The 24687-nt window shown below is 46.2% G+C and overlaps 1 protein-coding gene across 6 annotated transcripts in view; it reads right to left on the bottom strand.

Moving 5' to 3' along the window:
* ppef1 (protein phosphatase, EF-hand calcium binding domain 1) overlaps positions 1–24687 on the bottom strand; it is a 197430-nt gene that overhangs the window by 30471 nt on the left and 142272 nt on the right. For 5 of the 6 annotated variants that reach the window (XM_070894194.1, XM_070894192.1, XM_070894195.1 and 2 more), the window contains 4 exons: positions 20879–21045; positions 19101–19137; positions 14139–14288; positions 1336–1752 (listed from right to left, as the gene is read on the bottom strand). In XM_070894194.1, coding sequence (XP_070750295.1) covers positions 1336–1752; positions 14139–14288; positions 19101–19137; positions 20879–21045 — 771 coding nt within the window. The remainder of the gene's footprint in view (positions 1–1335; positions 1753–14138; positions 14289–19100; positions 19138–20878; positions 21046–24687) is intronic. The other variant, XM_070894196.1, reaches the window with a different exon arrangement.

The raw sequence follows: 24687 nt of genomic DNA, 5'->3' as shown, positions 1-24687 counted from the left end.
TCCCGCAGCGCCCTGTGTAACTGACTGTATCTGTACTGATGTGATTCCAGCTCCCTCACATTGTCACTCAGTAACCCCTCTCCCCCAGCGCCCTGTCTTACTGACTGTATCTCTACTGATGTTAATCCAGCTCCCTCACACTATCACTCAGTAACCCCTCTCCCCCAACGCCCTGTGTCACTGACTGTATCTGTACTGATGGTAATCCAGCTCCCTCACACTTTCACTCAGTAACCCTTCTCCCCCAGCGCCCTGTGTCACTGACTGTATCTCTACTGATGTTAATCCAGCCCCCTCACACTGTCACTCAGTAACCCCTCTCCCCTAGCGCCCTGTGTTACTGACCCCATGTAGTTGAGTTCCCTGTTTTCCATCCCCCACTCTTGTGCTGAGGACTAGTTCCCAGGGAATCTGCAGTCCATAGGAATGCTGACATTGTACACTCACAAACCAAGACACTGAAACACTTGTACTGTCTGGGAGATCCCTGGGCTCCATCAGAAGAGATTGGAAATTCAAGGGGTTTGCGCAAGGTTTGCTGCATGAATAAAACCGACTGAGCAGGCTGGGACTCTTCCCTCTAGAAAGGAGAGGGGTGACCTGATTGACGTCTTTTAGATTATGCAAGGGTTCGATAGGGTCACCACAGACAAGATGTTCCCACATGTGGAAGACAAGAAGTAAGGCCCATTAATAGAGGAAAATCAGTCATAAATCTTATCGGGAATTCAGGAGAAACTTCTTTATTGAAACATATAAGATAATAAGGGGGCTTGATAGGGTCGATGTTTCCCCTCATGGGGAATCTAGAACTAGGGGGCATAGTCTCAGAATAAGGGGCCGCCCATTTAAAACGGAGATGAGGAGGAATTTCTTCTCTCAGAGGGTTGTAAATCTGTGGAATTCTCTGCCCCAGAGAGCTGTGGAGTCTGGGACATTGAATATATTTAAGGTGGAGATGGACAGATTTTTGAGCAATAAGGGAATAAAGGGTTTATAGGAAGCGGGCTGGGAAGTGGAGCTGAGTCCATGATCAGATCAGCCATGATCTTATTAAATGGCGGAGCAGGCTCGAGGGGCCAAATGGCCGACTCCTGCTCCTATTTCTTATGTTCTTATGTTTACCCAGAGAGCGGTGAGAATGTGGAAGTCGCTACCACAGGGAGTGGTTGAGGCGAATAGTATCGATGCATTTAAGGGAAACTGGATAACGACAATAGGGAGAAAGGAATAGAGGATATGGTGATAGGGTGGGAGAAGGCTCTTGTGGGCCAGTTGGGCTGAATGGCCTGTTTCTGTGCTGTATTCCATTGTACGTAGTGTACCCCTGGTCACCTGCTTCCACTCCATCTCTTCCTTTGTTTCCACTTCACAGTCCAGACAAGACACTTCTGGCATTGCCGCGGAGTTGGACACTTTGTTCTGGGTCGCCGCGTGATCATTACCCGCAGCCAACTGACTCTGTCGGCACTTTGAATCACTCGGGGCAGTTTCTTCTTCACTCAAGCAATGTTGGTCACCATTCGACTTCCCGTAACCCGACACTGAGGAAGATGGTGATGACCTCGGTCTCTGCTTTTTGTAGAAGCAATGATTGATCCTGGAGGTGCTGTATGTGTCCAGTCGCTGTCCTTGGACAGTCCCGTTACTGTCGAGCATCTTTGAAGCTTGTGCCTTAAAGCTGAGTTTTCCCTGGCTATTTTCATCGGAATTTCCGGAACGTCCTTTTTGAGGCCTGAGAGCAGACTTAAACTGCAAATGAACGAACTATTGTTAATACTGTTGCAATCTGTTGAACCAAATGTCATCACAAAAAATGTAATAGGGAAAATCTGATTCCAAGCCATTGTCCGATTGGTGCTAACCCTTTTACATGGCGATTGAGGCTAGTGATTGTATTGTTCGATGACTGTACTGTGGGGTGCCACAGGGATCAGTGCTGGGGCCTCAACTATTTACAATCTATAGTCATGACTTGGATGAAGGGACTGAGTGCAATGTAGCCAAGTTTGCTGATGATACAAAGTTAGGTGGCAAAGCAAGTTTTGAGGAGGATCTGCAAAGGGATATAGACAGGCTCAGTGAGTGGGCAAACATTTGGCAGATAGAATATAATGTGGGTAAATGTGAGGTTATCCATTTTGGTAGTAAAAATAAAAAAGCAAATTATTATTTAAATGGGGAGAGATTACAAAATGCTGCAGTACAGAGAGACCTGGGGTCCTTGTGCATGAAACACAAAAAGTTAATATGCAGATACAGCAAGTAATCAGGAAGGCCAATGGAATTTTGGCCTTTATTGCAAGGGGGATAGAGTATAAAAATAAGGAAATCCTGCTGCAACTGTACAGGGTATTGGTGAGGCCACACCTGGAGTACTGCGTACAGTTTTGGTCTCCTTATTTAAATCTATGCAATTCTCTGCCCCAGAGAGCTGTGGAGGCTTGGTCGTTGAATATATTTAAGGTGGAGATAGACAGATTTTTGAGCGATAAGGGAATAAAATTTTATGGGGAACGGGCAGGGAAGTGGAGCTGAGCCCATGATCAGATCAGCCATGATCTTATTGAATGGCAGAGCAAGTTCGAGGGGCCAAATAGCCTACTCCTGCTCCTATTTCTTATATTCTTATGTTCTAGGAAGGATATACTTGCATTGGAGGCAGTTCAGAGAAGGTTCACTAGCTTGATTCCTGGGATGAAGGGGTTGTCTTATGAAGATAGGTTGAGCAGGTTGGGCCGATACACATTGGAGTTTAGAAGAATGAGGAGGAGATCTTATTGAAAAGTATAAGATTCTGAGGGGCTGGACAGGGTAGATGCAGAGAAGATGTTTCCCCTCATGAGGGAATCTAGAACTAGGGGGCATAGTCTCAGAATAAGGGGCCGCCCATATAAAACTGAGATGAGGAGGAATTTCTTCTCTCAGAGGGTCGTGAATCTTTGGAATTCTCTATCCCAGAGAGCTGTGGAGGCTGGGTCATTGAATAAATTTAAGGTGGTGATAGATCTTTGAATGATAAGGGAGTCAAGGGTTATGGGGAGTGGGCAGGGAAGTGGAGTTGAGGCCAAGATTAGATCAGCCATGATCTTATTAAATGGCGGAGCAGGCTCGAGGGGCCAAATGGCCGACTCCTGCTCCTGTTTCTTATGTTCTTGTGTTCTTATATATCACAACAGCACCTTGACATTAGTTGTCAAAGAATGAGAAAAGCAAAAATCTGCTCTACAAGAGCATAAACTCTGAAAAGAGCAGTTTAGTATTAGGGAATATATGGAGTCCAGCAACAGAAAGGGTGAATGAGGACAGTCCAGTTGATGTTGAGTATATGGAGTTTCATAAAGTACCACGTAATGGGCTTGAGCGCAAAATTAAAGCCCATGGGATTAAAGGGACCGTGGCAGTGTAAATACAATATTGGCCACAGGACAGGAAGCATAGAGGGGCGGTGAACGGTTGATTATCAGATTGGAGGGAGTATACAGTGGTGTTCCCCAGGCGGCCAGTTTTAGGACCACTGCTCATTTTGATATATATCATGACCTGGACTTGGTATGCAGAGTATCATGTCAAAGTTTGCAGATGACACAAAACTCAGAAATATAGTAAACAGTGAGGAAGATAGTAACAGGCTTCAGGACACAGACAGACTGGTGACATGGGCAGACACATGGCAGCTAAAATTTAACGCAGAGAAATGTGAAGTGATATATTATAATAGGAAAAATGAGGAGAGGCAATATAAACTAAATGGTACAATGTTAATGGGGGTGCAGGGACAAAGGGACCTGGGGTGTTTGCACACAAATCTTTGAAGGACAGGTTGAGAAAACTGTTAAAAGGGCATATGGGATCGTGGGCTTTATAAGTAGAGACATCTGGTGTATAACAGCAAGGAAGTTACACTGAAGCTTTATAAAACACTGGTTAGGCTCCAGCTGGAGGCAGGAGGCGGGAGTTCCGGGGATCGGAGATGTTATGTAATGATGTGTGTATCGTCCCAGTACCTTAAATGTAATGTAAGTACTATGCCACACCACAAAGGGCGCTGCGGTGGGAAACCCTGGTAGTACCTGTAACAAGGACTATATAAGGCTGACCACCACACCTGGGAGGCACTCTGGAGCTGAACAATAAAGGACGAAGGTCACAGCAGTTAGACTTACACCAGACCGTGTGGAGTCAGTGATTTGTGTGCTACATTCACCACATTGGCAACGAGGAAGCGGACGAACTCCATTCAACCATGGCTACTCTGGGCTCACTAAAGGATTTTACCGTGGGCAATGATTGGGAGGCCTTTACGGAAAGGCTCGAGTACTACTTCACAGCAAATGACCTGACGGAGGACACATACGCAATGAGAGAGAAGCGTAAGGCGATATTGCTCTCCAGTTGTGGAGATGAGGTTTACTGTCTCGTCAGGGATTTGCTGGCACCCGGGAGCGCCAGGGACAAGTCATACGAGGAGCTGACTGAACTCATTCGTGACCAGTTGAAACCGAAGGAGAGCATCCTCACGGCCAGATACAAATTTTACCGTCACTGCAGACCCGAGGGCCAGGATGTCACCAAATATGCCGCGGACCTCAGGAGACTCGCGGCGCCGTGTGATTTTGGGGCACACCTTGACGAGGCTTTGCGGGACGTTTTCGTTATGGGGATTGGCCACGAGGGCCTCCTTCACAAGCTGCTGGCCACGGAACCCACAGTCACTCTGACAAAGGCCATCACCATCAGCCGGGCACATATGCAAATGGTCCACACAGTGTCAAACCTGGCAGGCACTGTCCACAGGATAGCGCCCACCATGGACAAAACTGCAGAACGTGGCTCTGCCCGGGGCAGAGAGCACGGACCTCGGGATCCTGGAGCTCAGAGTCCGCCGAGTAGGGCCAATCAAGCAGCACCATGCTGGTGCTGTGGAGGAAGCCATGGGGCTACCGGTGCAGGTTTGAGGAGTATACGTGCAATTCCTGCCATGTTAAAGGCCACCTTCAGCGTATGTGTAAAAGAAATCGGACTCACCATGTGGCTGAGGAGATGGGGGATGATCCACTGTTCAGCGAGGAGCAGGTAGAAGATGATGAGGTGCTTGGACTGTATACGTGCACCGACGATTCGCCCCCAGTGATAAGGGAAGTAAGAATCAACGGAGTCCCAGTGAGTATGGAAGTGGACACGGGCTCGGGTCTGTCGTTGATGAGTCGGAGAACTTTTGATAAACTGTGGATTAACCCAGTTACACGACCCAAGCTGGTCCCGGTCACGGCGAAGCTGCGTACCTACACCAGGGAACTGATACCTGTTCTTGCCAGAGCAATGGTGCAGGTATCCCACGGGGACGAGACGCACGCTTTACCTTTGTGGGTCGTTGCAGGCGATGGGCCAATGCTCCTCGGCCAGAGGTGGATGGGGAAGGTCCGTGGGAGCTGGGAAGACTTCATTCCTCCACAGGCTGCTGCTCCCCGGGGTGCTGCCGTGCCCCGGGTCCCCAGAGAGCAGCGCCAACCGAGCTGGAGCTGCAGCCTCAATCCACCCACAGGCAAGTCCCAGGCCCGGACCTCACACAGAGACCCTGCAGCCCCAGCCCCCACAGGCATGTCCCAGGCCCGGACCTCACACAGAGACCCTGCAGCCTCAGCCCCCACAGGAAGCCCCAGGCCCGGATCTCACAGAGACCCTGCAGCCCCAGCCCCCACAGGCAAGTCCCAGGCCCGGATCTCACACAGAGACCCTGCAGCCTCAATCTACCCACAGGCAAGTCCCAGGCCCGGATCTCACACAGAGACCCTGCAGCCTCAATCCACCCACAGGCAAGTCCCAGGCCCGGATCTCACACAGAGACCCTGCAGCCTCAATCCACCCACAGGCAAGCAGCCCTGCACAGAGGGGCCTAGTGAGCGGGGGTTGAGCCGGCGGGGTGCTGCGGGCGGGGTGCTGAGGGATCCAGGGGCTGGCAGTTCGGAAGTCCCCGCAGAGGAAGAGGCCGTTGGGCGGGCCCCACCGAGGAGCTGGTAACGTCGGTCGGCGGCCACAGGGAAGGCCGCTACGGAGGCCACGGGGGACGTGGCAAGTGCGGCCGCTGGAGAGGCCACGACGGCCGCAGGAGAGGCGGCAAGTCAGGTGGCAGCGGAGGGGAGCAGAGGCTGCGACGGCGGAGGGCATCCGGAGCGGCGGAGAAGAAGATGGCGGCGGCATCGTGTCGGAGCTGCAGAGCATCAAAGATGGCGGCGCCCAAGGAGAAGCCTCGTGGAATCCTCCTGCATCAAAGATGGCGCCTTAAAGAGAAAATGCACCTGGGAGTCTTAAAAGGGCCTTACAAAGAGGTGGTCCCCACAAAGGACTTCTATTTGGCAGAGCGAGTCTAAAATGAGCTATGTTAATGTGAGATAGTGAATTTATAATAAGAATTACTTTTTTTATGCTGAATGGCCACTGTATTTGTGTAAAATAATGGATGAAGTACAATTAATGATAACGGTTAACAAGGAAATCAAGGTTCCGCTACCAGTCAATAACCAGTTAATGTACCAGATAATATGTACCATACTAACGCACTGTCTATGCCCACCTGCCTTCCGTTGGACAAGTGTGATGTTATGTAATGATTTGTGTATCGTTGTCCTGCGTCGAGGTGGGGGGGGGGGGGGGGGGTAGGTGATGTTATGTAGTGATGTGTGTATCGTCCCAGTACCTTAAATGTAATGTAAGTACTATGCCACACCACAGAGGGCGCTGCGGTGGGAAACCCTGGTAGCACCTGTAACAAGGACTATATAAGGCTGACCACCACACCTGGGAGGCACTCTGGAGCTGAACAATAAAGGACGAAGGTCACAGCAGTTAGACTTACACCAGACCGTGTGGAGTCAGTGATTTGTGTGCTACATACACCACAGGAGAGGCCTACAAAAGGCCAGTGAGACCAGGAGCAGCGCGAGTTCCGTGGATCGGAAAGGCCTACAAAAGGCCAGTGAGACCAGGAGCAGCGCGAGTTCGGCGAGAGGTGGGAGTTCCGTGGATCGGAGAGGCCTACAAAAGGCCAGTGAGACCAGGAGCAGCGCGAGTTCGGCGAGAGGCAGGAGTTCTGGGGATTGGAGAGGCCTATAAAAGGCGAGCGAGACCAGGAGCAGTGCGAGTTCAGCGATAGGCTTGTGCAACTACAAGGGGAAGGCACAAAAGAAGTAGAAAGAAACAGAAAGGTGACGACACAGCCAAGGGGGTAAGTGATTGGCTGGTGATTGGTGAGTAGTTTTTCTTTTTTCTCTTCTATACCAGTGAGTAAACTTTAGCATTGTTGTTGCCAATTTAAGTATATCTAAGGGTTAAGTCATGGCAGGAGAGCTCAGTCACGTGATATGCTCCTCCTGTACCATGTGAGAACTCAGGGACACTTCCGGTGTCCCTGACGACTACGTGTGCGGGAAATGTATTCGCCTCCAGCTCCTGACGGTCCGCGTTGCAGAATTGGAACTGAGGGTGTATTCACTCTGGAGCATCCACGATGCTGAGAATGACGTGAATAGCATGTGTAGCGAGTTGGTCTTACCGCAGGTGAAGGGTTCACAGCCAGCTAGGGAATGGAAGACCAGCAGGAAGAGCAGTGCAAGGAAGGTAGTGCAGGGGTCCCCTGCGGTCATCCCCCTGCAAAACAGATACACCATTTTGAGTACTGTTGAGGGGGATGACTCATCAGGGGAGGGCAGCAGCAGCCAAATTCATGGCACTGTGGCTGGCTCTACTGCACAGGAGGGCAGGAAAAAGAGTGGGAGAGCGATAGTGATAGGGGATTCGATTGTAAGGGGAATAGATAGGCGTTTCTGTGGCTGCAACCGAGACTCCAGGATGGTATGTTGCCTCCCTGGTGCAAGGGTCAAGGATGTCTCGGAGCGGGTGCAGGACATTCTGAAAAGGGAGGGTGAACAGCCAGTTGTCGTGGTGCACATTGGTACCAACGATATAGGTTAAAAAAAGGGATGAGGTCCTACGAGACGAATTTAAGGAGCTAGGAGCTAAATTAAAACATAGGGCCTCAAAAGTAGTAATCTCGGGATTGCTACCAGTGCCACGTGCTAGTCAGAGTAGGAATCGCAGGATAGCTCAGATGAATACATGGCTTGAGCAGTGGTGCAGCAGGGAGGGATTCAACTTCCTGGGGCATTGGAACTGGTTCTGGGGGAGGTGGGACCAGTACAAACCGGACGGTCTGCACCTCGGCAGGACCGGAACCAATGTCCTCGGGGGAGTGTTTGCTAGTGCTGTTGGGGAGGAGTTAAAACTAATATTACAGGGGGATGGGAACCAATGCAGGGAGACAGAGGGAAACAAAAAGGAGACAAAAGCAAAAGACAGAAAGGAAATGAGTAAGAGTGGAGGGCAGAGAAACCCAAGGCAAAAAACAAAAAGGGCCACTGTACAGCAAAATTCTAAAGGGTCAAAGTGTAATAAAAAGGCAAGCATGAAAGTTCGGTGCCTCAATGCAAGGAGTATTCGGAACACAGGAGAGGGCTCTGAGCTAGTTAGAATGGGTGAGAGCTCAGATGAACAGGATCCCAAGAAAGAATGCAAAAGGAAGGAGGCAACAGAGCAGAGTAGCACTGGGGTAAGTGTAAACCACAAGGTGATAGGAAGGGACAATATATATGAATATAAAGGGGCTGCAGGAGGGGTCAAAACTAAAAATCATGGTTTAAAAACTAGGATTAAAACACTCTACCTAAATGCACACAGCATTCAAAATAAAGTAAATGAGTTGACGGCACAAATCATTACAAATGGGTATGATTTGGTGACCATTACAGAAACGTGGTTGCATGGTGGCCAAGACTGGGAATTAAACATACAGGGGTATCTGACAATTCGGAAAGATAGACAAGAAGGGAAAGGAGGTGGGGTAGCTCTGTTAATAAAGGATGATATCAGGGCAGTTGTGAGAGACGATATTGGCTCTAATGAACAAAAGTTGAATCATTGTGGGTGGAGATTAGAGATAGTAAGGGGAAAAAGTCACTGGTGGGCATAGTTTATAGGCCCCCAAATAATAACTTCACGGGCAATAATCAAGGGAATAATGGAGGCATGTGAAAAAGGAACGGCAGTAATCATGGGGGATTTTAACCTACATATCAATTGGTCAAATCAAATCGCACGGGGTAGCCTTGAGGAGGAATTCATAGAATGCATGCAGGATTGTTTCTTAGAACAGTATGTTACAGAACCTACAAGGGAGCAAGCGATCTTAGATCTGGTCCTGTGTAATGAGACAGCAATAATAAACGATCTCCTAGTAAAAGATCCTCTCGGAATGAGTGATCATAGTATGGTTGAATTTGTAATACAGATTGAGGGTGAGGAAGTAGTGTCTCAAACGAGCGTACTATGCTTAAACAAAGGGGACTACAGTGGGATGAGGGCAGAGTTAGCTAAAGTAGACTGGAAACACAGACTAAACGGTGGCACAATTGAACAGTGGAGGACTTTTAAGGAGCTCTTTCATAGTGCTCAACAAAAATATATCCCAGTGAAAAAGAAGGGCAGTAAGAGAAGGGATAACCAGCCATGGATAACCAAGAAAATAAAGGAGAGTATCAAATTAAAAACCAATGCGTATAAGGTGGCCAACGTTAGTGGGAAACTAGAAGATTGGGAAAATTTTAAACGACAGCAAAGAATGACTAAGAAAGCAATAAAGAAAGGAAAGATAGATTACGAAAGTAAACTTGCGCAAAACATAAAAACAGATAGTAAAAGCTTTTACAGATATATAAAACGGAAAAGAGTGACTAAAGTAAATGTTGGTCCCTTAGAAGATGAGAAGGGGGATTTAATAATGGGAAATGTGGAAATGGCTGAGACCTTAAACAATTATTTTACTTCGGTCTTCACAGTAGAAGACACAAAAACCATGCCAACAATTGCTGGTCACGGGTATGTGGGAAGGGAGGACCTTGAGACAATCACTATCACTAGGGGGGTTGTGCTGGAAAGGCTAATGGGACTCAAGGTAGACAAGTCCCCTGGTCCTGATGAAATGCATCCCAGGGTATTAAAAGAGATGGAGGAAGTTATAGCAGATGCATTCGTTATAATCTACCAAAATTCTCTGACTCTGCGGAGGTACCAGCGGATTGGAAAGCAGCTAATGTAACGCCTCTGTTTAAAAAAGGGGGCAGACAAAAAGCAGGTAACTATAGGCCAGTTAGTTTAACATCTGTAGTGGGGAAAATGCTTGAAGCTATCATTAAGGAAGAAATAGCGGGACATCTAGATAGGAATAGTTCAATCAAGCAGATGCAACATGCATTCATGAAGGGGAAATCATGTTTAACTAATTTACTGGAATTCTTTGAGGATATAACGAGCATGGTGGATAGAGGTGTACCATTGGATGTGGTGTATTTAGATTTCCAAAAGGCATTCGATAAGGTGCCACACAAAAGGTTACTGCAGAAGATAAAGGTACATGGAGTCAGAGGAAATGTATTAGCATGGATCGAGAATTGGCTGGCTAACAGAAAGCAGAGAGTCGGGATAAATGGGTCCTTTTCGGGTTGGAAATTGGTGGTTAGTGGTGTGCCACAGGGATCGGTGCTGGGACCACAACTGTTTACAATATACATAGATGACCTGGAAGAGGGGACAGAGTGTAGTGTAACAAAATTTGCAAATGACACAAAGATTAGTGGGAAAGCGGGTTGTGTGGAGGACACAGAGAGGCTGCAAAGAGATTTAGATAGGTTAAGCGAATGGGCTAAGGTTTTGCAGATGGAATACAATGTCAGAAAGTGTGAGGTCATCCACCTTGGGAAAAAAACACAGTAAAAGAGAATATTATTTGAATGGGGAGAAATTACAACATGCTGCGGTGCAGAGGGACCTGGGTGTCCTTGTGCATGAAACTCTTTTTGGAGTTCACCTGCAAAACATAAAACATTAAACGGTGCCACCCGACCTGGGTGAAAAACTCCAATTGACCTTCATCACCACAAGGATTCACTTGTGGCAAATAGTGCTTATGATCACTGAGGAGCACAGAATGATTAGTTGTGCAACATGAATGACTCTGAGAAGTTAGTTTGCAGGTGTAGCAGATAATCAGGAAGGTGAATGGAATGTTGGCCTTCATTGCGAGAGGGATGGAGTACAAAAGCAGGGAGGTCCTGCTGCAACTTGTCAGGGTATTGGTAAGGCCGCACCTGGAGTACTGCGTGCAGTTTTGGTCACCTTACTTAAGGAAGGATATACTAGCCTTGGAGGGGGTACAGAGACGATTCACTAGGCTGATTCCGGAGATGAGGGGGTTACCTTATGAAGATAGATTGAGTAGACTGGGTCTTTACTCGTTGCAGTTCAGAAGGATGAGGGGTGATCTTATAGAAACATTTAAGATAATGAAAGGGATAGACAAGATAGAGGCAGAGAGGTTGTTTCCACTGGTAGGGGAGACTAGAACTAGGGGGCACAGCCTCAAAATACGGGGGAGCCAATTTAACACCGAGTTGAGAAAGAATTTCTTCTCCCAGAGGGTTGTGAATCTGTGGAATTCTCTGCCCAAGGAAGCAGTTGAGGCTAGCTCATTGAATGCATTCAAATCACAGATCGATAGATTTTTAACCAATAAGGGAATTAAGGGTTATGGGGAGCGGGCGGGTAAGTGGAGCTGTGTCCACGACCAGATCAGCCATAATCTTGTTGAATGGCGGAGCAGGCTCGAGGGGCTAGATGGCCTACTCCTGTTCCTAATTCTTATGTTCTTATGTTATGGAGTTTTTTGTCAGATTCTGGGCACCGCACCTTCGGAAGGATGTCAAGGTGTTCGAGAGGGCGCAGAGAAGATTTACTACAATGGTTCCAGGGATGAGGGACTACAGTTATGTGGATAGACTGGAGAAGCTGGAGTTCTTCGCCTCAGAGCAGAGAAGGTTAAGAGGATATTTGATAGAGGTGTTCAAAATGATGAAGGGTTTTGCTCAAGTAGTTTGGGAGAAAGTGTTTCCAGTGCAGAAAGGTCAGTAAGCAGAGGACACAGATTTAAGGTGATTGGCAAAAGGCCCAGAGGGGAGATGAGGAGACATGTTTTTTATGCAGCGAGTTGTTGTGATCGGGAACGCGCTGCTTGAAAGGGCGGTGGGAGCAGATTCAGTAATAACTTTCAAAAGGAAATTGGATAAATAGTTGAAGGGGAATAATTTACAGAGTGAGAAAGGGCGTGGGAGTTGGATTAATTGGAAAGCTCTTTCAAAGAGCAATCACAGGCATGATGGGCCGAATGGCTTTGGTGCTGTATCATTCTATGATCTAGATATTATTTACTGTCTTGGAACTTCAGTTTTGCACCACATTCAATGAATATTCTCGACAGAGCCTCTTTGATTACATCAGGTTAAAACATTAGCCGCAATCAAAAGTCAAGAATATCTTTGCTATCATGGATAGTTATGATCATATTGGAAATTACAATTAACATAAAATGGTTAACTGAGTCTATGTGAGGTATGACATTTTGGGAGGAAGAATAGGGAGGTCACTTATTACTTGGAGGGTGCGAGTCTAGGTGGGGTAGGGGAACAAAGGGATCTCAGATACATATACACACATCACTAAACGTTGCAACACGGGTTAGCAAGGCTGTAAAAAGCAAACCAAGCACTAGGGTTTATTTCTAGAGGGATAGAATTGGAAAGTAGGGAAGTTATGCTAAACTTTGATTAGACCACACTTGGAGTACTGAGTACAGTTCTGGTCGCCATATTATATAAAGGATATAGAGGCACTGGAGAAGGTGCAGAGAAGATTTACAAGGATGATACCAGAAATGCAAGGGTATACATATCAGGAAAGGATGAACAGGCTGGGTCTCTTTTCTCTTGAAAAAGAGGCTGAGTGGTGACCTAATAGAGGTCTTTAAAATTATGAAAGGTTTGGATAGAGTGGATACAGAGAGAGTGTTTCCACTTGTGGGGAAGAGCATAAATAGGGGCCATCAATATAAGATAGTCACCAAGCCATCCAATAAGGAATTCAGAAGAAACTTCTTTACCCAGAGAGCGGTGAGAATGTGGAACTCACTACCACAGGGAGTGGTTGAGGCGAATAGTATCGACACATTTAAGGGGAGGCTAGATAAACATATGAGGGAGAAGGGAATAGAGGATTATGCTGATAGAGTTAGATGAGGAAAGACAGGAGGAGGCTCGAGTGGAGCATAAACGCCGGCGGAATATATCCTATTCAATCCTATATAATGTTATAGAATGCTATGATCAGTTTACTACTAATAATGAAAGGAAAATCCATGATTTTGTATTCAGTCAGCGGGGAGATGTTCAGAAGCATCAGCTCCTGATTGGCTCCCAGGCTGGTCCATCAGGGTCAATGAAGAGGATCCAATCTACACATAGTCCCCTCACAATAATGGCCAGAGTAACTGGACAGGGAGCGGGACTTACAATGGCACATCTAAGGAAGTAAATTTGATGGGATATTCTGAAGCAAAATACATACTTATTACTAAATTATTACAAATCTGAAAGACAGACTTGCATTTATATAGCGCCTTTCAGGAGCACCGGTCTTCTCAAAGTGCTTTACAACCAAGGAAGTACTTTTTGGAGTGTAGTCACGATTGTAATGTGGGAAACACAGCAGCCAATTTGCGCACAGCAAGTTCCCACACACAGCAATCTGATAATGACCAGATAATCTGTTTTTTTGTTATGTTGATTGAGGGATAAATGTTGGCCAGGACACCGAGGATAACTCCCCTGCTCTTCTTCCAAATAGTGACTATAGGATCTTTTACATCCACCTGAGAGAGCAGACAGGTCCTCAGTTTAATGTCTCATCTAAAAGACGGCACCTCTGACAGTGCAGCACTCTCTCAGCACTGCACTGAGTGCCAGCCTAGATTTATGTGCTCAAGTTCCTGGAGTGGGACTTGAACCCACAACCTTCTGACTCAGAGGCGAGGGTGCTGTCCACTGAGCCACAGCTGAGACAGAAGGGAGTGCTTTGAATAGAGATTACATCACTTGGACTTTCCTACCATTTTCATTGCAGAGTTCATTGACTGGAACACACAGGAAAATGAGCTCCCATTAAGTCGTGATGCATGCAAAATAACATATCCCCCTCACTCTGTGTCGTTCTATTGAAGCCAGGAAGTCCAGGTCAGTTGTATCCGAGATACCTCCATGGACAACGAGCACCTTAGAGTCAATGATCGTCGCCAACGGCAGCCAGCTGAACACCTCCTGTACAAGGTGAAGAATCTTTTTCCCGTGTAACTAGACAAAGGACCAATATGAGCTTTCAACATGCTGCAGTACATTTTATTTTAACAGACATTTATTGACCACAAACATTTTGAAGCTGAGATTTCTCCAGGGCAAAGCAACCGGAGGCTCGCGAAACGGTGGGTAGTTAACAACAAAAACTTGTATTTACATAGCGCCTTTAATAGTGAAATGTCCCAAGGCACTTCACAGGAGTATTATGAGATAAAATTTCGACACCGTAGAACAAGAAGAAATTAGGGCAGATAACCAAAAGCTTGGTCACAGAGGTATGTTATAAGGAGCGTCTTGGAGGAGGAAAGAGAGGTAGAGAGGTTTAGGGAGGGAGTTCTCGAGCTTGGGGCCTAGGCAACAGAAGGCACGGCCACCAATGGTTGAGCGATTGTACATCCCTGTCTGGCGTAAAAATAAAACAGGGAAGGTGGCCCAACCATGGCTAACAAGGGAAATTAGGGATCGTGTTCAATCCAAGGAAGAGGCATATAAATTGGCCAGAAAAAGCAGCAAACCTGAGGACTGGGAGAAATTTAGAATTCAGCAGAGGAGGACAAAGGGTTTAATTAGGAGGGGGAAAATAGAGTAAGCTTGCAGGGAACATAAAAACTGACTGTAAAAGCTTCTACAGTTAGGTGAAAAGAAAAAGATTAATAAAGACAAATGTAGGTCGCTTACAGTCAGAATCAGATGAATTTATAATGGGGAACAAAGAAATGCAGACCAATTGAACAAATACTTTGGTTCTGTCTTCACTAAGGAAGACGCAAATAAACTTTCGGAAATACTAGGGGACTGAGGGTCTAACAAAAAGGAGGAACTAAAGGAAATCCTTATTAGTCAGCAAATTGTGTTAGGAAAATTGATGGGATTGAAGGCCGATAAATCCCCAGGGCCTGATAGTCTGCATCCCAGAGTACTTAAGGAAGTGGCCCTAGAAATAGTGGATGCATTGGTGGTCATTTCCAACATTCTATAGACTCTGGATCAGTTCCTATGGACTGGAGGGTAGCAAATGTAACCCCACTTTTTAAAAGGAGAGAGAAAACAGGGAATTATAGACCGGTCATCCTGACATTGGTGGTAGGGAAAATGTTGGAATCAATTATTAAAGATGTAATAGCAGCGCTTTTGGAAAGCAGTGACAGGATCGATCTAATTCAGCATGGATTTTTGAAAGGGAAATCATGCTCGACAAATTTTCAAGAATTTTTTGAGCATGTAACTAGTAGAATGGATAAGGGGAGCCAGTGGATGTGGTGTATTTAGACTTTCAAAAGGCTTTTGACAAGGTCCCACACAAGAGATTAGTGTGCAAAATTAAAGCACATGGTATTGGAGGTAATGTACTGACGTGGATAGAGAACTGGTTGGCAGACAGGAAGCAAAGAGTCGGGATACACGGTCCTTTTCAGAATGGCAGGGAGTGACTAGTGGGGTACCGCAAGGTTCAGTGCTGGGACCCCAGCTATTTACAATATACATTAATGATTTAGACGAAGGAATTGAATGTAATATCTCCAAGTTTGCAGATGACACCAAGCTGGGTGGTAGTGTAAGCTGTGAGGAGGATGCTAAGAGGCTGCAGGGTGATTTGGACAGGTTAAATGAGTGGGAAAATACATGGCAGATGCGGTATAATGTAGATAAATGTAGGGTTATCCACTTTGGTGGTAACAACAGGAAGGCAGATTATTATCTGAATGGTGGCTGATTAGGAAAAGGGGAGGTGCAACGAGACCTGGGTGTCATAGTACATCAGTCATTGAAAGTTGGAATGCAGGTACAGCAGGCGGTGAAGAAGGCAAATGGCATGTTGGCCTTCATAGTGAGAGGATTTGAGTATAGGAGCAGGGAGATCTTACTATAGTTGTACAGGGCCTTGGTGAGACCACGCCTTGAATATTGTGTACAGTTTTTGTCTCCTAATCTGAGGAAGGACATTCTTGCTATTGAGGGAGTGCAGCGAAGGTTCACCAGACTGTCTTCCAGGATGACAGGACTGACATATGAAGAAAGACTGGATCGACTAGGCTTATATTCAATGGAATTTAGAAGAATGAGAGGGGATCTCATAGAAACATATAAAATTCTGACAGGATTGGACAGGTTAAATGCAGGAAGAATGTTCCCGAAGTTGTGGCAGTCCAGAACCAGGGGTCACAGTCTAAGGAAAAGGGGTAAGCCATTTAGGACCGAGATGAGGAGAAACTTCTTCACTCAGAGAATTGTGAACCTGTGGAATTCTCTACCACAGAAAGTTGTTGAGGCCAGTTTGTTCGATATATTCAAAAGAGAGTTAGATGTGGCCCTTGCGGTTAAAGGGATCAAGTGGTATGGAGAGAAAGCAGGAATAGGGTACTGAAGTTGCATGATCAGCCATGATCATATTGAATGGTGCTGCAGGCTCGAAGTGCTGAATGGCCTGCTCCTAAACCTATTTTCTATGTTTCTATAATCAGGGCTGCTCAAGAGGGCAGAATTAGAGGAGCGCAGATATCTTGGGGGATTGTGGGGCTGAAGGCGATTACAGAGATAGGGAGGGGAGTTAAGGAGGAACGTGTCAACGTACTGGAAGATGTGTGTTCATGGCCCAGGTCCCCCACCTATGGACACTGCAGTTGGCCAGGCAGTTTCCCCCAGGGAGGGAAGGACAGTCAGATGCAAAGTCCTTCCCTAACACTCATGCACCCTTTACTGACCAGTTCCAACTGGCAGGCTGGAGGTCTGGGGCAGCTAATGGCCTCACGGCTGCCCAGAATGAATGAGGTGGAGATACTGAGTAGGTGAGGTATTGGTAGGTAAAAGACACGGCGTTCCTTATAGAAACAGGAAACGGGAAGGAACACAATCCCTTCGCTGCCTTGTATCGACACCGTCTACAACCCCACCCCTCGCTGTAAGATCAGGACAGCAGCCTAGAAATTAGATCGTGCAGGAGAGGATTCTTCAAAGAAACCCGATCTTGTAGCCAGGTTCTGCCAGTTTAATTTTGTACAGGTCTATCTAGAGAGGATACATAAGCAGTCTCCACAGCCCACAGTCTATCAGTCTGCTTTACCTTTCACAAGGAACGGCAGTGAGAGAGGTTACTCTGTGAAATCCACCACAACAAATTCAAAACTCAAAATATAAACAAGTTTAGAGGGGTCAGTGTCAGGATCTGGAAGAACTTGCACCTTGGAAAGTCACTTCTTTATTTCTTGTCAAAATAGAAACCGGTTGCAGTCCAGATAAAGATCACATGATGATTCCAGTGTCTTCCTCACATGGGTAGGGAATCGGTTCAGGGGTAGGAGACGGAGAGTGGGGATAATGGGTGTGTGCTCCAATGGGCAGGATGTGTCCCCAGGGAGCTGTACTGGGGCCTCAGCTATTCACTATATTTAGAAATGACTTAGATGATGGAATATAGAGCCGTATATCCACGTTTGCTGCTGACACTGAGCTAGGGGGAACAGTCAATAATGTAGATGGGAGCAGAACGTTACAAAGGGACATTGATCGACTCAGTGAGTGGGCAAAATTGTGGTAGATGGAGTTCAATGGACTGGATTTTGGAGTTTTTGGATTTTGGGGGCGATAAAGTTAGCGCCTGAAAAAAGTTTGTGCCTTTGATTGCAAGTTTCTGCGAAAAAGTAAGTTGGAGAAGTGTTGGCGTTAAGTCAGGTGTTGCACAATGGGCTTTGTGCGCCCGAGCTGAAACTAGCATCATTAAGGGAGGAGGCCATTTTGCACATGCACAGTGTTGTTTTCCCTCGGTCACAAACGCTAATGCAAGGCGTGGCAGTTTCCTGCGCGCAGGCGCATATGAACCGCCCCACTTCAGCCACTTCTGCTGAGATGAAGGAGCAGGAGGGAAGGCAGCATGCCAGGCGCTTCAGTAATGAGCCAAGTGAGGCTTTAGTCCACACAGTGGGGAGGAGGTGGTCCTCACTCCATCTTACTGGGGGAGCCAGACCACTCCCACCTGTGTTTAAAAGGCTGTGGAGGGACATAGCTCAGGAGGTTTCTGCTGCAGACACTATGGCCAGAACTGCCACGCAGTGTCGTTAAAAGCTCAACGACCTTACCAGATTCATCAAGGTAAGTACCATTCACATTTATGTATGCCTCCTTTCCTTCTAACATCAATCTCTCACACTATGTGAAGTCTTTCATGCATATGGTCCCTCTCAAAAGTCTTACTGTCTGTGGGGTGGGTTTCACAATACATAGGAAAGATTAACTTCTACACCCATTGCCTTCTAATGATTGATGCACATGAACTCACTAACTTATATCCTTTCTCGCAATACATGCCCACTGCCGCTATGGCTCTCAGAAAGATCACCTACAGCCGCTATGTTATATTCCTCTAACCTCCTAACAATTGCTCACGGAGCTCATGCAACATCCAAACAGATTGAACGGAATCCACTGGAACATTCACACAGTCTTGCCTATTGTGTGCCACAACAGGAGAGTAACCCTTTCTGAACCCTTCCTACTTTTCTCTTTGCAGTCGAAGCACTCCCACAGCAGGAGGGAGCATCAAATACTCCAGTGAGGCCACCATAGCCCACACGTAGAGGCTGGTGGCCTCGAGCAGCACCAGTAGATCACAGAGTGTGTGACACATACCCTTGATCACTTTGCAGCATCACACGAATCCACTGGAGAGAGGGAATGTAGAAGGTGGAGGGAGAGAGGGAATGTTGAAGGTGGAGGGAGGGAGGGAATGTTGAAGGTGGAGGGAGGGAATGTAGAGGGTGGAGGGACGGAGGGAATGTTTATAATCAGGAATAAATAAAGATGAAAAATCCTTACCTTGTACTTTTGCATAACTTCTTTTGTAAAACCGTATCTGAAACAATTTAAAATAAATGGGCAATGTATGCCACGTGATGAGGTGGAGAACCATCGCTACGTGTCACAGTGTGCGTTGATAGTCATTACCATCAGGAAAGTTATCATTCAATCGCACTCAATAACAAGTAGTTCACGAGACCCTCGGCTTTTTATTACAGTAGTTGAGAATGTATAAGATTACATGTTGTGGAGTATCTCACTGTGCTAAATCATTCCCCATGTTATGTTAAAGAATGACCTTCATGCTGGATATACTTGTATACACATTAAAACATATTCAATTCAATTATCTGTCTGTTTACAAGGCAAATATGTGGCATTAGTAAGTACAGGTAACTTATTTTAGATTGTGGATGAGTGGAGATTATTTTGAGGTTTTTTTTCACTGGAGCAGTGCCAAAGAAGTTGACTGATAAACTCATGGAATAGAAGGCCATTCGGCCATCGAGCCTGTGCCATCTCTTTAAAAGAGCGATTCAGTTAGTCCCACTCCCCCTGCTCATTCCCCCTTCAAGTATTTATCCAATGTCCTTATGAAAGTTACTATTGAATCTTCTTCCAGCATCCTTTCAGGCAGTGCGTTCATGTTCTTGGAGAGTGACAAGATAGTATCGAGGACATTTTCTAGGACCATGAAAGAAACCAGGAAGCATTTATGCATCTATTGGCCCTGAAGATTGCGTCCTCTCCAGCTGTGTGCGATGTGCGCCAGTGTCTGAAGAGGCCCCGCAAATGCTGGTTTTAGGCGGCGATGCTCATGCACCGCGAACTTGCTTTTGCAAACTGTCAAAACAGATCGCAGCGATCCGCGGGAGAAGGACCTTCACGGGCGGAGATTGGGGCTATTTGTCCAACTCCTGCCCAGTGAATCTCCCCTTCAAACTCTTACACCCGGTAACAGCAGGCGTATAGCTTACTTTTACCAGTGCAAGAGTTTTAAAACATAGAAAAGTTAAAAGTTATTACTTATTTTTATGTTAAAAATCCTGGCGATTAAGGCAAGTTTATTTTTAGCACTATTAAAATATTTTTGTTTTAAATTCAAAAAAATAAATTTTTCTCTAAAACATGTAATTTACTGCAATTTCTATTAATTTTTAGAAAGTGAAGTGTTTTTATTTGTGTGTGTGTTTTTTTTGATTTTAGGGGTATTCTCATTGACAGTAATGGAGTTTGGAGTTCAGAGCGCCCATTACCATGAATGAGAATACTACACTGTGATTGGTGGCCCAGGCTCACATGACCCCAGGATACACATATGATCCTGGAAGACATGTTCCCGTACGCTGGACTGAGCAACTAGGGCTCGGAATGCAATCCTACCGTCCTCCGGGATCACCAGGTATTTCCGTTAAAATCATTTTCGGTCAGAGGCGTTCGCCCGCAGGAAGCCTCCGACCACAATTTCCCTCCCATCTGTTTTCTGCATTAACTGAGACCTTGCTTATACAGTACAAGGGTAAATGTACACTTGCTGTATTTCCAGTGGGTAGCCACATGCAATGGGATTGTGTACTGAAGATGGAGCAGGTTGTGTAGTGCTGAGTCTCGGGCCCGTCCTCTCTCTGGATGGAGCCTCCTGGCAGTACAGGTTCAGTGGATTCATGTTTAAGATAGATATTCTGATACAAAATTGTTATTGCAAACTTCTGGATGTTAATCCACTGACAAGCTTCTGAACTCTAAGTCCCAACGGGTTATGTCAAAGAAAAGGACCGAGAGACACGCGAGTTCACCTTAAGTTCATAATATGATCCTCGTGATTTCCTCTGTTTAAATGCACATCGTTGGGATAGATCAGAAGAAATGCAAACAGGATAATTATAACCTCCATGGAATTTTTCCCTCTGTCAACAAAGTCCCCATTAAACAGGTACGGTTTCTCTGGTGTGGGCAGACCATTCTGTAGGACAAAAGCATACATGGTTAGATGCAATTCTAAGATCCGCCTCAGCAAAATTGAAAAGGAAGAAAGATGCAAGGACTTTGCACTTATATAGCACCTCCCACATCCTCAGCACATCCCATGGTGCTTCACTGTCGTGATGTGGGCAAAACACGGCAGCCAGTCAGTGAACAGCAAGATCCCACAAACAGCAAGGTGGTAAATGGGCAGTTAATCTATTGTGGTGGCACCGGTTGAGGGATAATTGTTGGCCAGGACACCAGCAGGTCCTCCGATGACCTTCTTTGAACAGTGCCGTGGTATTTGTTACAACAAACAGGAAATTAGGGGTGCATGCAATAAAGGTGCAGCAGTTATAATGGGTGACTTTAATATACATAGATTGGGCTAACCAAACTGGAAGCAATACGGTGGAGGAGGATTTCCTGGAGTGCATAAGCGATGGTTTTCTAGACCAATATGTCGACGAGCCAACTAGGGGGGAAGGCCATCTTAGACTGGGTGTTGTGTAATGAGAGAGGATTAATTAGCAATCTCGTTGTGCGAGGCCCCTTGGGGAAGAGTGACCATAATATGGTGGAATTCTGCATTAGGATGGAGAATGAAACAGTTAATTCAGAGACCATGGTCCAGAACTTAAAGAAGGGTAACTTTGAAGGTATGAGGCGTGAATTGGCTTGGATAGATTGGCGAATGATACTTAAGGGGTTAACTGTGGATGGGCAATGGCAGACATTTAGAGACCGCATGGATGAAATACAACAATGATACATTCCTGTCTGGCGTAAAAATAAAAGAGGGAAGGTGGCTCTACCGTGGCTATCAAGGGAAATCAGGGATAGTATTAAAGCCAAGGAAGTGGCATACAAATTGGCCAGAAATAGCAGCAAACCCGGGGACTGGGAGAAATTTAGAACTCAGCAGAGGAGGACAAAGGGTTTGATTAGGGCAGGGAAAATGGAGTACGAGGAGAAGCTTTCAGGGAACATTAAGACGGATTGCAAAAGTTTCTATCGCTATGTAAAGTGAAAAAGGTTAGTAAAGACAAACGTAGGTCCCCTGCAGTCAGAATCAGGGGAAGTCATAACGTGGAACAAAGAAATGGCGGACCAATTGAACAAGTACTTTGGTTCGGTATTCACTAAGGAGGACACTAACAACCTTCCGGTTATAAAAGGGGTCAGAGGGTCTAGTAAGGAGGAGGAACTGAGGGAAATCCTTATTAGTCGGGAAATTGTGTTGGGGAAATTGATGGGATTGAAGGCCGATAAATCCCCAGGACCTGATGGACTGCATCCCAGAGTACTTAAGGAGGTGGCCTTGGAAATAGCGGATGCATTGACAGTCATTTTCCAACATTCCATTGACTCTGGATCAGTTCCTATCGAGTGGAGAGTAGCCAATGTAACCCCACTTTTTAAAAAAGGAGGGAGAGAGAAAACAGAGAATTATAGACCGGTCAGCCTGACATCAGTAGTGGGTAAAATGATGGAATCAATTATTAAGGATGTCATAGCAGCGCATTTGGAAAGAGGTGACATGATAGGTCCAAGTCAGCATGGATTTGTGAAAGGGAAATCATGCTTGGCAAATCTTCTGGAATTTTTTGAGGATGTTTCCAGCAGAGTGGACAAGGGAGAACCAGTTGATGTGGTATATTTGGACTTTCAGAAGGCTTTCGACAAGGTCCCACACAAGAGATTAATGTGCAAAGTTAAAGCACATGGGATTGGGGGTAGTGTGCTGACATGGATTGAGAACTGGTTGTCAGACAGGAAGCAAAGAGTAGGAGTAAATGGGGACTTTTCAGAATGGCAGGCAGTGACTAGTGGGGTACCACAAGGTTCTGTGCTGGGGCCCCAGCTGTTTACACTGTACATTAATGATTTAGACGAGGGAATTAAATGTAGTATCTCCAAATTTGCGGATGACACTAAGTTGGGTGGCAGTGTGAGCTGCGAGGAGGATGCTATGAGGCTGCAAAGCGACATGGATAGGTTAGGTGAGTGGGCAAATGCATGGCAGATGAAGTATAATGTGGATAAATGTGAGGTTATCCACTTTGGTGGTAAAAACAGAGAGACAGACTATTATCTGAATGGTGACAGATTAGGAAAAGGGGAGGTGCAAAGAGACCTGGGTGTCATGGTACATCAGTCATTGAAGGTTGGCATGCAGGTACAGCAGGCGGTTAAGAAAGCAAATGGCATGTTGGCCTTCATAGCAAGGGGATTTGAGTACAGGGGCAGGGAGGTGTTGCTACAGTTGTACAGGGCCTTGGTGAGGCCACACCTGGAGTATTGTGTACAGTTTTGGTCTCCTAACCTGAGGAAGGACATTCTTGCTATTGAGGGAGTGCAGCGAAGGTTCACCAGACTGATTCCCGGGATGGCAGGACTGACCTATCAAGAAAGACTGGATCAACTGGGCTTGTATTCACTGGAGTTCAGAAGAATGAGAGGGGACCTCATAGAAACGTTTAAAATTCTGATGGGTTTAGACAGGTTGGATGCAGGAAGAATGTTCCCAATGTTGGGGAAATCCAGAACCAGGGGTCACAGTCTAAGGATAAGGGGTAAGCCATTTAGGACCGAGATGAGGAGAAACTTCTTCACCCAGAGGAATTCTCTACCACAGAAAGTTGTTGAGGCCAATTCACTAAATATATTCAAAAAGGAGTTGGATGAAGTCCTTACTACTAGGGGGATCAAGGGATATGGCGAGAAAGCAGGAATGGGGTACTGAAGTTGCATGTTCAGCCATGAACTCATTGAATGGCGGTGCAGGCTAGAAGGGCCGAATGGCCTACTCCTGCACCTATTTTCTGTTTCTATGTTTCTATCCATCTAAGCAGACATGACCCTCGTGTAATGTCTCATCTGAAGTCAGCACCTCTGACGATGCGACAATCTCTCAGCACTGGACTGGCGTTAGGAGAGCTGTTTAAAGCCTTGTCTCAAATAATGTCTACATTTATAGGTGACTACAGATAACATACAAGATTCTGACGGGACAGGACAGGTTAGATGCAGGAAGAATGTTCCCGATGTTGGAGAAGTCCAGAACCAGGGGACACAGTCTTAGGATAAGGGGTAGGCCATTTAGGACTGAGATGAGGAGAAACTTCTTCACTCAGAGAGTTGTTAACCTGTGGAATTCCCTGCCGCAGAGAGTTGTTGATGCCAGTTCACTGGATATATTCAAGAGAGAGTTAGATATGGCCCTTATGGCTAAAGGGATCAAGGGGTATGGAGAGAAAGAAGGAAAGGGGTATTGAGGGAATGATCAGCCATGATCTTATTGAATGGTGGTGCAGGCTCGAAGGTCCAAATGGCCCATCCTGCACCTATTTTCTATGTTTTCTATGTTTACAGGATCACTCAGTATCCAAGTATGCAGTTGCAGTAGATTAGATGATTAGTCTTTCACCTCCAGGTTTGAATCCTGCCTAGACTAAAGGAATGAACATTCCCAACATTTGCTGGTTGTGAGGATCAGGAAGTTTCAGCGCCCTTACCCAGCCCCGGTAAATGTAGATGTACCTCACATAACTGTGCATAAACTGGTACAAATTGGCACTAACTGGTCACTACTGCAGGCTCTCGCTCTTCAGAAGAGATCTGGACCAGGGACCCATCA

Source organism: Pristiophorus japonicus, chromosome 11, assembly GCF_044704955.1.
Source record: "Pristiophorus japonicus isolate sPriJap1 chromosome 11, sPriJap1.hap1, whole genome shotgun sequence".
Taxonomy (NCBI): domain Eukaryota; kingdom Metazoa; phylum Chordata; class Chondrichthyes; family Pristiophoridae; genus Pristiophorus; species Pristiophorus japonicus.
Note: the sequence above shows the minus strand (reverse complement) of the source record. Positions and strands in the feature narration are given on the sequence as shown.